This window comes from Hyaena hyaena, unplaced genomic scaffold (assembly GCF_003009895.1).
Source record: "Hyaena hyaena isolate Hyena2069 unplaced genomic scaffold, ASM300989v1 scaffold_20, whole genome shotgun sequence".
NCBI classification, from domain to species: domain Eukaryota; kingdom Metazoa; phylum Chordata; class Mammalia; order Carnivora; family Hyaenidae; genus Hyaena; species Hyaena hyaena.
The window spans coordinates 870,046-881,855 of NW_024080652.1; the positions used below are offsets into that span (position 1 = coordinate 870,046).

At 51.7% G+C, this 11,810-nt stretch overlaps 1 protein-coding gene and 1 long non-coding RNA gene across 3 annotated transcripts; one reads left to right on the forward strand and one right to left on the reverse strand.

The window, feature by feature from the left end:
- Positions 1-1,053: 1,053 nt before the first annotated feature.
- On the reverse strand, positions 1,054-9,537 carry ZFAND2A (zinc finger AN1-type containing 2A). Of its 2 annotated transcripts, XR_005527382.1 has the most exons (6): positions 9,334-9,537; positions 8,258-8,351; positions 7,729-7,823; positions 5,776-5,904; positions 1,567-1,650; positions 1,054-1,227 (listed from the first exon to the last, which is right to left on the reverse strand). XR_005527382.1 is itself a non-coding variant. In XM_039226093.1 (5 exons), exons 2-5 carry the CDS (start codon positions 8,310-8,312, stop codon positions 2,467-2,469), a joined length of 435 nt encoding a protein of 144 aa, XP_039082024.1. In that variant the 5' UTR covers positions 8,313-8,351; positions 9,334-9,535; the 3' UTR covers positions 2,303-2,466. The 2 variants fall into 2 exon arrangements, 1 of the variants encoding a protein (XP_039082024.1); XM_039226093.1 differs by lacking the exons at positions 1,054-1,227; positions 1,567-1,650 and adding an exon at positions 2,303-2,622 and having other exon boundaries at positions 9,334-9,535.
- A 191-nt stretch (positions 9,538-9,728) lies between these two features.
- Positions 9,729-11,421, forward strand: LOC120228016. The gene is made up of 2 exons (XR_005527383.1): positions 9,729-9,882; positions 10,945-11,421. It is a non-coding gene; the product is annotated as an uncharacterized LOC120228016 (long non-coding RNA).
- The last annotated feature ends 389 nt before the right edge of the window (positions 11,422-11,810 follow it).

The following is an 11,810-nucleotide window of genomic DNA, read 5'->3' on the forward strand; positions in this document are numbered from 1 at the left end:
TTTTTTTCGTATTGTCTTCAAAGCTCAAGTGTATTTTAGATTCTCAACTTAGACATTAAACTTTCATGAGAAAAACCTGACCTGTATTTAAAACTCATAGCTGAAAAATCAGACTCATGTACTGAAGTTCCTAACAAACTGAAGAATTTTCTAAAATGCTAATCAAGTTAATAAGCTTTAAGTTAAATAAAACTAAGAATCCAACCCCCCAGTTGGGCTTGTGCATCTCAAGTGCTCCATGACATCTGTGGCTAGCGACTGTGTACTGGGCAGGAGGGATGCAGGACAAGTGATTTGTCCAAGAGGGGTCCCCAGACCCACAGCATCAGCTGGGAACTTGCTAGCAAGGCCCACTCAGACCCATAAAACTGGAGACTCCGGGGGTGGGCCTGGCCCCGTTCAAACAAGCTCTCTGGGCAACTCTGAGCATGCCCAAGTGTGAGAATCACTAGGCCAGGACAAACATCACCAAGACAACTCGTAGAAAGTTGTGATCCCCTATTTGCAGAATGCAAACTGAATAGAAGCCCTTCCCCTGCGTCGTGTTTTGATACTGAGTAATTGCTTGGACTTTGTTAATCCAGGAGCAAGGGGAGGTCTGGCTGGGCAGGTGGATGACCAGTGGGTTAAGATCAGGACCCGGCTCCAATGGCTTTTGCCTCACCGTTTCTCAATGCCCAGTGTCACCAAGCATTGGGTTCTCTCCTAGACTGAGGCCATCAGTAGAATCCCAGCACTTAACAATCCGTATGGCCACAAGGCTGCTCTCTCAGAACAGGGGGCCACCTCTGAACATGGGCCCTTACCATAGTAGCCCCAAGACCTCCCCCTTCTTCTGGGCTCAGGGGTCAGTCACCACGGAAGCCACATGAAAAAGACCGAGTGACATCAGCTATACACATGTGTAAACAACAGATGCTTCCACCACACTAGGTTCTTGTGGGACTCAGGCCAGGTAACATTCAGATCCTTTGCTCTTCACGTCACAGCATTTGGGGGCAGAAGGCTGATGCGGAAGTTTAGCCAAACTCAGACTATCGATACCCTTCTGTGTATTTTGCCAAAATATGCATTTTACTGGAAAAGTTTCAATGACATCCCAGACTGTGTATCATGAGAAGAATAAAGGCGCCAGGGCACAGACGTGGTCTATAAAGTTAAAATATGCAAAACAATCTAAAGTCACCATGTGGACAGATACAGTCGCATCATCTCTTCACTTTCCGTCTGAAAGAGAACAAAACAACAGCTTATTTTTTTAGTCCTGTCTTGACAGGCCAGTTGCAGTTGATCATAAAAGAATCTGTATTTCAGAAACCAGCTAAAAAATGTAAACTGAGTGGTCCACTCTGTGCTGGAATGAAATGAATGGATAACCAGGGGCTCCGGAAAGCTCACATCCAGACCCTCCAGCACCCCTCCTAGTCTAAGCCAGAGACCAGGAGTAAATAATGTGAATGGCTCAAGTTATTAACTGCAATGCACCAACTTTTCCACGCTCACCAGACAAGAACCGCCACCCCCGGTACAGAGCAAGTGTATCTGTGCTCGCCGCTCAGGCCCTACCTGAGTCGCTGAGCTAGCCAACTGGACGACAACGTATGTAAAGTTCCCAACGGCTTGGATTCAGAGGTCCTGGCAGCTGCACACCTACACAGAAAGGTTGGACCAACGGTCACGACCCCTCCACGGGCTTACCTGGAGAGCCATGTGTGAGGTTAGGGAGCCAGAGCACTTACCCTCAACCCGGCTCGGGGACAGGCAACACTGGATATAACCAGGAACAAAAACATAAAAGTTACCCTTCCGCTTTCATTCAACAGCAGGCTTAGGCAGAGGTTTCTCCGACTCCAGAAAGGTGCTCTTGGTTACACTATTAGTGAGTGAGTTGAAGTGTCTCCCCACAAAAAGATAGGCTGACACGTCTTCAACACTCAGGACCTCAGAACATGATGTTTGGAAGTAAGGTCATCACAGATGTTATTAGCAGAGATGCACTCAGAGTGGAAAAGGGGGGGACCCTAATCCAAGATCACTGTGTCCTCATAAAAAGGAGGCACCTGGACACTGACACAGAGGGAAAACCCATGTGACATAGAGGTTGGGGGCAGGCGGCCACAGCCGACAAATGCCAAGGACCGCCTGCAAACCACTGGCGGTGGGGGGAGCGGCCTGGAGTGGGCTTTCCCCAGAACGTCAGAGAAGAACCTGCCACACCTCCATCTTGGACTCCAGCCTCCAGAGCACGGAGACAACGGACTTCCATTGGGTAAGCCGCCTAAGCCACAGCCACAGGAAACAACAACTAGAATCCAACTTTAATTTAGATTATATTCATTCAAAAGTCTACAACAAACAGTTCACATCAACAACTTAGTTCGGTGCAATGCTTGAAGGTGCCCCGTCCCCACCGTGAGGGGTCCAGGTCCGTGTCCATGAGCCAGCACGTCCCGGCTCAGCTGCTCCTCACCCGGCTACGCCAACAGCGCGGCTCCCGTGTTGGCAGCCATGATCCAGAGGGTGTCTGTGCGGAATACAGAAGCTGCCATGGCACTGGTCACAAATCACCTGCAGCAGCTCTTTCCTCCTGCACCCCTCTTTTGAGCACCGGCGTATAAAAACCTGAGAAAGCAAGAGTTGCTTTAACATGATTTTCTTTTTTTTTTTAAGTAATCTCTCTACCCAATGTGGGGCTTGAACTCACAACCCTGCAGTGAAGACTCACAAGTTCCACTGACAGAACCAACTGGGCATTTCAACTGCTTCAATAAGCAATTATTTAACAAGTGCCCAGTAAGACTGTCAGCATTTAAACTAGAAACAGTTCTTAGCTACAAGGAGTAAAAATATCAAGACTTCAGGCAAACATCTTATTGGCAGGTAAACACAAATACTAATTAAAGAGATGAAAAAGTTTTGACAACAGAAAGCAGTGCATTAAGCTGGGATTCACGTGAGGCAACTGGATGTGTCGGCAGCAAAAATTCTACCAAACCAGGGGAGTGGGGATGTGGAGGGAAGGAGGCCAAGCCTGTGGCATGGTGCACAGTCCCACCAAGGGGAGCTGGCTCTAGGGATTCTGGGGACATTCCAGGGAGACAGAAGACCTACAGCCCTTACTGCCATTAGTTACTGATGTTTTCTGCAGGAGAGGGTGGTGTCAACTCTGGGCGATGCAGACTCTGTGAAATCAGGAAGGCAGCCAAGAGGCAGCCACTTAGTGGCCTGAGGGCAGCCTTCTGGCAAAGACAGGGAGGTGTGTGGACTGTCGCAAGTTACCTGAGCATGCGCACCCAGAGCAGAGAGGCTGGGAGAGGCGTGGGGGGGGGGTGCTGCTTCAGGGGAGAAAAGGAGGGCATGCCCATCCTGGGGTGGGGACAGGGGTGGGCTTAGGTCATGAATCTGCAGTGAGCCAAGAATGAGGAGGACCTTGCCAGTGCAGGGGGAAAGTATGCCGAGGGGAGCCGTGCTCTTGTATAGATACAGGGAGGTTTTAGCAGAGCTGGCAGAGAGCCTGAAGGGCAAAGCATGCCGCCATACGGCCAGAGCAGCATGAACAAATCGGGGTTATGGGGGGACTGGGGTCAGCTGGTCGAGAAAGGGTGTTGTGTGCTGGGCTACTCTCTCATGTTGGAGGCTGGAAGCAGCAAGCAAGGGTCACCAAGCCCATCGATGCATGGCAAGCAGGGCATCTCAGAAACAGCCCAAGTACCTGGGGTGGGGAGGGGCCCTTCGGGAAGGGCGAGCTGCAGAGCTGCCTCAGCTGGGCCCCCAGGAAGGCTGGAGGGGCTCTGAGAATATGCGGGCCAGGAGGAGAGGGCACACGTTTACTTGCCCTCTCCTGAAGGCAAGGTTAGTGTGAATCTCCTGGAAGCGACAGGAAACAGATTTTCTGGAAAGGGAGAAATCCCCAAGACCAAGAAAAAAAAAACCACCAAGATTTTAGAGAAAAAAGCCCAACAATAATGAACTCGGCAGATGTGAGAAAGCTGAATTGTAGGCTGGTGCTGCAAGTCAAAGAAGCATCTCTGTTCACGAAACAAAACCCTCAAAACTCAGAAATTGGCAGTGCCTGCAGGTGAGGATGATGTGGGAGTACAATGGGAGAAAGGGGGAATCAGACAGCCACCCAGCACCTGCAGAGGCTCTGACAGAGGCTCTGGCCTGGGAAGCAACGGGCAAGAGGACCCCCAGAAACGTGGGAGGGGCACGCAGAAGGAGCTTATGCTCCCTCCTCCTGGCTCCACGACTCTGGAAGCCAGAGTGCGCACTCCCCAGGCAGGGAACAGAGCAGACTGCCTCTCCAGGGGACCTGCTTAGCCCAAGAGAAAGACCCTGAAGTCCCAGAGCTCCAGTTTCCTGAGAAAGTGGACCTGGCAGATGACCCAGAGTGAAGGCCAGGGTCCACGCTGCCCCCACTGTGCAAGTGCACAGCCAGCTACCGATCGAGCACGGAAGAGGGCCTTCACTGTGACGCACAGCTGGCACCCTGGACACAGATTTCACAAGGAAAGAAAACTTTAGGGGGAAATAAAAGGAGACCGATCCAGAAGGTCCAGCACCTAAGGAGCAGAAGTCTACAGGACATCAAAGAATCCAAACTCCAGTCAGAAGCACCAGAGTTTCCGGTTTGGAAGGGCCCCCTGCCCGCCTAGCGTGACAGATGAAGACACATCTATACCAGAAACACTCCATGTGAAGCTTCTGGGACAATTCTGGGACAATGAGCAGATCCTCCAACTGCCAGAAGCAAAACTTGCCCCACAAAGGACCGCTGTGGAACAGCAACACAGAGTTCTACATAGAATTCTCTACACCAACAGCAAAAGTGAGGAAATGGACCAGGGCGTGCAAATACCCAAATGAAGAATTCAGAACCTGATTGCTACCTCAGGCAGCTAAGCCAGCAGAAACCAAAAACGAAGATCCAACAAGGTATGCAGCCTCCATTTATCTTCACAGTTCTTCCCAGGGAGTAGGCAGGTCCTGTGCCTACCACCAAACAGAGGAAAAACTAAGAAAGAAAAACACAAGACCAGAAAAGTAGGGAAACTCAGATCTAGCCTTAAGAGAAACTCAGAAGGAATCGTTAAGCTGTGTCCACAAAGAGATGAGCCCCAGAACGCCTGCACAGAGGCCACACTCCTCGTCTCCTTGGGGCGGGGCAGGTGGTGGCATCCAGAGATGTGGCGGCGCAGCAATGGGGCAGGGAGCTTGTGCTCAGCCACACTGTGCTGAACCAGTTACTGCCCACGACTGCCAGGGAACAAGCAAACTCAAGGTACAAGAGTGCACACACTGGGAGAAAAGGAAGAACCCCAAGCGGACAAGACTGGCTAGGAGCGGAAAGCCCTGGTGTGGAGCAAGGGACCTGCTGTTTACATGACACAATTTAGTCCAAGTAAACAAACAGTACAATTCTCACAAAGAACACTGAACGGACAAACTTTATATATCCTCTTACGTTTACTAGGAGGAGCTTAGACCAAGTGCATATTAACAAATGATTCTAGAAACCACATTAGCTCTCTATTTGGGGAGGAAAAGTATGGAATTCTTATAAAAGAAGGAAATCGTAACGTAGACTCTAATATTTAGAAAATGTGTTCACATATCTGTAGAAACCCATACCATCCACAGCATGGGAAAGCACGGATGTCACCAAGGTCATATCTTGTACGGAAACGAGCAGGACCACAGACCACAGTTAGATAACGGACCTTCTCCCCCATGGAAAAAATCACCATCCACAGAGTGGACAGAATTTGTTCTTACCTTCTCTTTCTTCTCAGGATGATAGCCACAGTCTCGATCAATGTGCTCACCAACCACCACATCAGGGATCTCTCCCTTTTTTACTGGAACTGGTTTGTTACAAAGTGGGCATACTGGGACCCGAACGTCCTGAAAACAATGATATAAAACAATATTCCAGATTCAGACAAAACTCAATAAAGAAAAAGGTACAACGTATTGAAAATCAAATAGAGGACACACACGGATATTCCAAATGCTTCTGAGAAGACAGTGTGGCTCCCACAGAGGAATCATGGCAAAGGCATCCCTACGGATTCAGAGCAGAGCTGCCAAGTAGGATCCAGGAGAATGTAAACATAACAGACCACTAACCAACTGTGGAAACCACCCCGACATGGTCAGTAACAGGCAGGCGAGGAAAGAAGCTGGTAAAACGGATCTGGTCTCAGGGCAGCAGGGCTGTTCATCCAACATTGCCCCGGCGGGTGGGGAGCCAGCCCAACACCTCCCGAACAGAGAGAACGGAAGGGACACTGCCATCAACCCCCTCCAGCTCCCTTCAATGGCCAACAGCCCACCCAGATCCTTCTGCGGCTTGCGCCTAGAGGGCACACAGCTAGGCTGAGCTCTCGAGCACCTAACAGCCACCCAAGCCCACAGAGGTAGGGGCTCTGGAGGGAGAACAAGGCGCCCAGCAGCTGCATGCGCCACAGTTAAAAACCTCATAGCCAGGAGGAGCTAAGGAAACTTAGCTCAGCAAGAAAACGGACTTGACAACTGACATCCAAAACGTGTCACCACAGAATGGGGAGGCCTGCTGTTTGTGCGCTGGGCCACAGGGTCGCCAGGAGCACTCCCTCAGTTGACAAGTCTGTGCCAAATAAGGCTATCTAGGGACATGGGGAGGTCAAGTCAACAAACGAACTAGCTAGTTTGGCTTAGTCATCAAGGCCTGGTAAATATGAGTAACCCTCCCTCACCCCCCATGAGGACCTAGAAAATGTTGGAAGGTCAGACCGCGCCAACACTAATGAAAGCATGCAATAATGCTAATTAGTCATTCACCTGTCTAACTGCCATTCCAAGGAAGCAGCACTACGGATACAGAGACGCTAACATAACCTCTGAATCAGGTACCTGAGTGGCTCAGTCGGTTAAAGGTCTGACTCCTGGTTTCAGCTCAGATCATGATCTCATGTTACATGGGTTAGAGCCCCACAACAGGCTCTGCATTGACAGCACAGAGCCTGCTTGGGATTTTCTCTCTCTCTCTCTCTGCCCCTCCAATTAGTGCTCTCTCTCTCAAAATAACTAAACTTAAAGCAAACAAAAAAAAACCTCAAAATAAATAAACTTAAAAAAAAAAAAAAAACCCTCAGAACCACCAGAAACAAGATGAATACAGGCTAGAAGCCACCTGCAAAGCCAATAACAGAGAGGGTGACACCTTTGGACTCATGCACATTGATTTTCTTAGAGTCCTCTTCTTCTTGTTTCTCCCACATACTATTTGCCACTAAATAGATCCCAAGGTTGTGAAGTTACCCAAATTAACTAGCATTTTAATAGCTTCCAGATCAGGTTCCTTGCCAAATATTAAACCATTTCTCGCACTTCACTAAGATACCAGTATGATTTTCCTTGGCATAACAAATCAGAGGAACTAAATGTTTTAACATGCGAAATACACTCTCTCAAGGTTTGGATATAACAATTTGACTTCATGATCCCTGAAGATAAAATCTGTTGCTTTAGAGCTGGGCCACCCGAAGTTCCCGGGATGGCAGAAAATGCCAGGTCTGCGCCGTCCGTAGCCACACGTGGAGGCCAAACACTGTGTGACAGCGAAACTGGATTTTAAGTCTTCTTTCATTTTAATGAAATTATTGGCTCTATGTGGTGAACGTCTACCCTTCGGACAGCACAGCTTTAGACAGCGAGAGCTAGAGTCTCTGAAATAAAATAAATTACCTTCTTGAACGCAAACGGACATTTATGTGCAGCACAAGTAAAATGGTCTTTACCGAAATCTTGTTTACATGCATCACAGTTTAACGGAAGAAAATCTAAAAAAAACCAAAAAGACACCAAAGAAAAATAAAGTGGCTTAAAGATTAGAATGAAAAGATTATAGATCACATCAAACAGGTATTTATGTACAATCAGTTCTTTACGCCTATCAGATATGTCCCTGAGGTACCAGAGGTGAGGAAAACGTTGGGGGTGATGGATTTCACAATGGCAGGTCTGAAGAACCTACTAAGCTGCCTTTTCAAAAAAAACCCGACCCACGTAGAACAAATATTTAAGCAGCATACCTGTATCCACGTGGCCTTGGCCCTGGTTCCTGGCCTTCAGGAGCCACTACATAACAACGGTGAACAAAACCCGGACCTCAGGCGGCCTCCCAACACTGAGGAGCTAATTAATAAAATGGCCAGTTCTCCCCCAAACGGACAGCCAACATACTTTCTATTCACGTTCTCTTAGAGGTGCTCACCTAGCTGTTTGCAAGTCTCTTCTGAACAATGTTCCCCCAGGTCCGGGAACTCCATGATCAGGGGAGTCCGAATCACAGTGGCGCTGGGGACCGCCTGGAGAAGGAAAGCCGTTAGGAAAGGAAGGACGGCCATGGTTTCAGCCAACAGAGTTCATAGCTTCCAGCTGAGGAAAAGGAACAAACGCGCTCTGCAGGAAGCACTCGAAGTGCAAGTGACCCCCTGGGCCTCTGCAGGGGACTAAAGCATCACACATTCTTGTTCCTTCAGCAAAAAGAAAAAAATGAGTTTCCGTACAAGCACTAGCTCATTGAAAATCACTCCCACTATGACAGCGATGGTTTCTTGTAATTCAAATTGCTACTTGGGAAAGCTCGCCCCGTCCAGGTTTGCATTGAAACCACTTCGACTCACAGCCACAGGCGTTTCCCATATTCAATTTACACAACTGCTCACAAAGAGTTGGGTCGCGGGGTTCCATCTGAGTATACTTGTTGACAGAAAAGTGTCACCAGGGGCTAAGTCCCATTAGCTAACGACGCTACCCTAGAGACTCAGCTCTGTCCCTACTGATGCCCTCAGCTCCCTCCTGCGTGGAGTCTCACTCAGGACTGACTCCCCGAGGACAACACCCCGAGGCTGACGAGGAAGGAAAGCAAAGCCATTCACTCGCGGTGGAAAACGGGCCAAGGGAAGCTACGTCCCCGGACAGGAAACTCCGGTCCGCAACGCGACTCGCAAGGCCCCTTCAAGGACTCAGCACCCACCAAACCTCTCACAGCTTGCCCCATTCCGCCCCCCGCCAGAAGCCAAGTCCCGAGGGGCTTTTCCGGACGTCCCCAGCGGCTGCCTCCGTCCGGGGACGGGTCCACCACGCAGGGCCCGGCCCGCGTCCGCCCGTCCCCTTCCCCACGCTCACGGTGCCGGAACGCGGCACTCCTGTCTCAGCACGCGACCGCTCGGGCTCCCGCCGGCGGCCCTGGCCCGGGGCCCGACCGCGCAGCGGCACGGGACGCCTTCCGCGGGCGAGCCAGCCGGGCCCGCGCCTGCCCCCGACGCCCGCGACCCGGCGCCGCACCTGGCTCTCGACGGGACCACGGTGGCCGCGGAGGAAGCCCGGCCGCCCCTTCCGGTGGCCAGCCGCCGGGGACGAGGCCAAAGAGGAGGCTGAGGAAATCGGGAGCCGAGGGACAGCGATCCGCCGACGAGCCCAGAGGCGAGCGAGACATCTCGCAACGTCCCTCCTTCCGCCGTTTATTCGCCTCCTCGGGTTCTCAGAGAGCCGGCGGCCCGGACCCGCCCCCCACGCCCAATGACGTCACCACCAGACCGGCCAATCCCGCCCCGCGCGCCTCAAGGCGTCATCGCCCGGCAGGCCAATCCCGCCGCCGCCTCTGCCCTTCCGCTCCTAGCTCCTCCGCCTCCCTTCTCGAACATTACGGCCGCGTCTCTGGGCCGCTCAGTCACCGTGAGTCGGCTCCGCGCAGGCGCACTGGGCCGGCGGCGCGGCGCGGGAAACCTGAAGCAGGGCTGGCGAGGCCGCGGCGCGGGGGCTGAAGCGGTGGGCGGCTTCCGGGGTACCGCGCGCGGAGGGCCCGAGTCCATGCCGTGGAGGGGCGACCGCCAGGTACGAAGCCGGCTTGGCCCGGGCGGGGGCTTCCCGGGAGGGGGCTTCCCGAGCGGGAAAGAGCGCCTGCTGGCCCCGGGGGGAGACGGCTCCCGGTGCAGCCTCTTGGGCTCCGCCGCCGCTGCCGCGTCCCCGTGCTTGTCCCCTCACCTGTGCCCTCACCGCGTCCCTGTACTTGTCCCCTGACCACCTCACTGCGCCACTGTACTTGTCCCCTCACCTGTGCCCCCGTGCTGGCCCCCTCACCGCGTCCCTGTACTTGTCCCCTGACTTCCTCACCCTGCCCCCGTGCTTGTCCCCTCACCTGTGCCCCCACCGGGCCCCTGTGCTTGTCCCCTCACCTGTCTCATCCCCATGCCCCTGTACTTGTCTCTTCACCTTGTCCCCATACTTGTACCCTCACCACATCCCTACACGTGTCTCCACACGTGTCCCCATACTTGTCCCCTCCCTATGCTCCTGTGCTTGTTACCACATTGTGTCCCTGTACTTGTCCCGTCATTGTGTTCCCTCATCACATCCCTTCACCTGTTCCCTCAACGCACCCCTGTACTTGTCCCCTTATTTGTTCCCTCAGTGTGTCACCTTGTCCCCTCACATGGGTTCCCTCAATGCATCACTTTGTCCCTTCACCACGTCCCCTTATCATATTCCCTTACCTCGTCAGCTCACTGTCCCCTTTCCACAGTCCAGCACTTCTCCTTTTACTGTATCCCCTTGTCCCCTCACCCTGTCACCTCACTTGTCCTCTCACCATGTCATCTTGTCCCCTACTGTGTCACCTTACTTGTCGCCTTACCATATCCCCTTATCCCCTCTCCATGTCACTTTGTCACTTTACCATTTCTCCTTAGTGTGTCACCTTACTTGCTCCATCACAGCCCCTTGCTGCCCACAAATGTGTACGCAGTTGATTTTCTCTCTGGGAGCAGGTGGTTTTGTGCTGACCCAGCAAACTGAATCAGTGTTTGCACGGGGCTCCCAGGGTAACTTCCTCAGGAGCCCACGGTCACATCCAGCCGTCAGTCCCTAACCTTGTTCTACGTGTGTTTTTGTTTGAAGACAACTTGTGTTGATGTGTTGTTGGTTCGTTCGCGTTGAACTCACAGCCAGCAGCACCGTGACTCATGCCTGAAGCCGGGCTGTCCGCCGGTGATCTCGGGAAGGTGCGTCCCAGCCTCCTGTGCTTGGGAAACTGGACGGCACTTGAGCACCAGCTTGAGGGCCACTTTAAACAGCAAGATTGCCACTGAAAAGCACAAGAATGTGACGACTATGACACTAAACAGGCTGCAAAATGGGCACATATTTAGTGTACCGGAGGTGAAATGTGAAAGAAGGCAGGGGTCCTCCCGTGTGACCTTGGTAGAAGTGTGTTCCTCGGGGAACTTGGGCTTTTCACCATTCTGCATGTGTTTGTGAGTAACTGCCAAAGTACCACAAGTGTTGATTTTGGAGTACAAATAAGTTTAGCAGATAGGCAAGTTGACAAATGTGGAATCCACAAATAAAAATCTGGCGGGTCTGTGTGTATCTGTATTTCTACATGTATGTACCCATTTTTTAGTCTTTTTCTGAACCAGTTGAGGGTATGCTTTAGGTGATCACCCATCACCCCCAAATATTTGTGTGTATATTTCCAAAAGCACACGTTCCTATATAACCATTCTGTAGCCGTCCACATGAGGAAATCAGTATCCAAACAACATTAAGGTCCAATCCCCAGACTCCATTTGGATTTTGCCAACTGTGTCAATGTCTCTTTTTCTTTTCTGCCTTAGGGTCCCATCCACAATCACATGTGCAGTCTCCTCCCTGCTGGGACAGGTCCTCCATCCTTCCTGTTCCTGACAGTTTTTGTTAAAGACCACAGGTTTATCTTACTTATGAGATGACTCAGGGTCCATGGATGTTTCCCCAGGACCAGA

What these genes read in the sequence shown, in the direction of transcription:
- ZFAND2A (XM_039226093.1), bottom strand. Translation starts at nt 8,312, where the DNA reads ATGGAGTTCCCGGACCTGGGGGAACATTGTTCAGAAGAGACTTGCAAA. An exon ending in AGAGACTTGCAAACAGCTAG is followed by an intron (nt 7,824 to 8,257) that starts GTGAGCACCTCT and finishes GGTTTTTTTTAG; the next exon opens with ATTTTCTTCCGTTAAACTGT. An exon ending in ATCCTGAGAAGAAAGAGAAG is followed by an intron (nt 2,623 to 5,775) that starts GTAAGAACAAAT and finishes TTGCTTTCTCAG; the next exon opens with GTTTTTATACGCCGGTGCTC.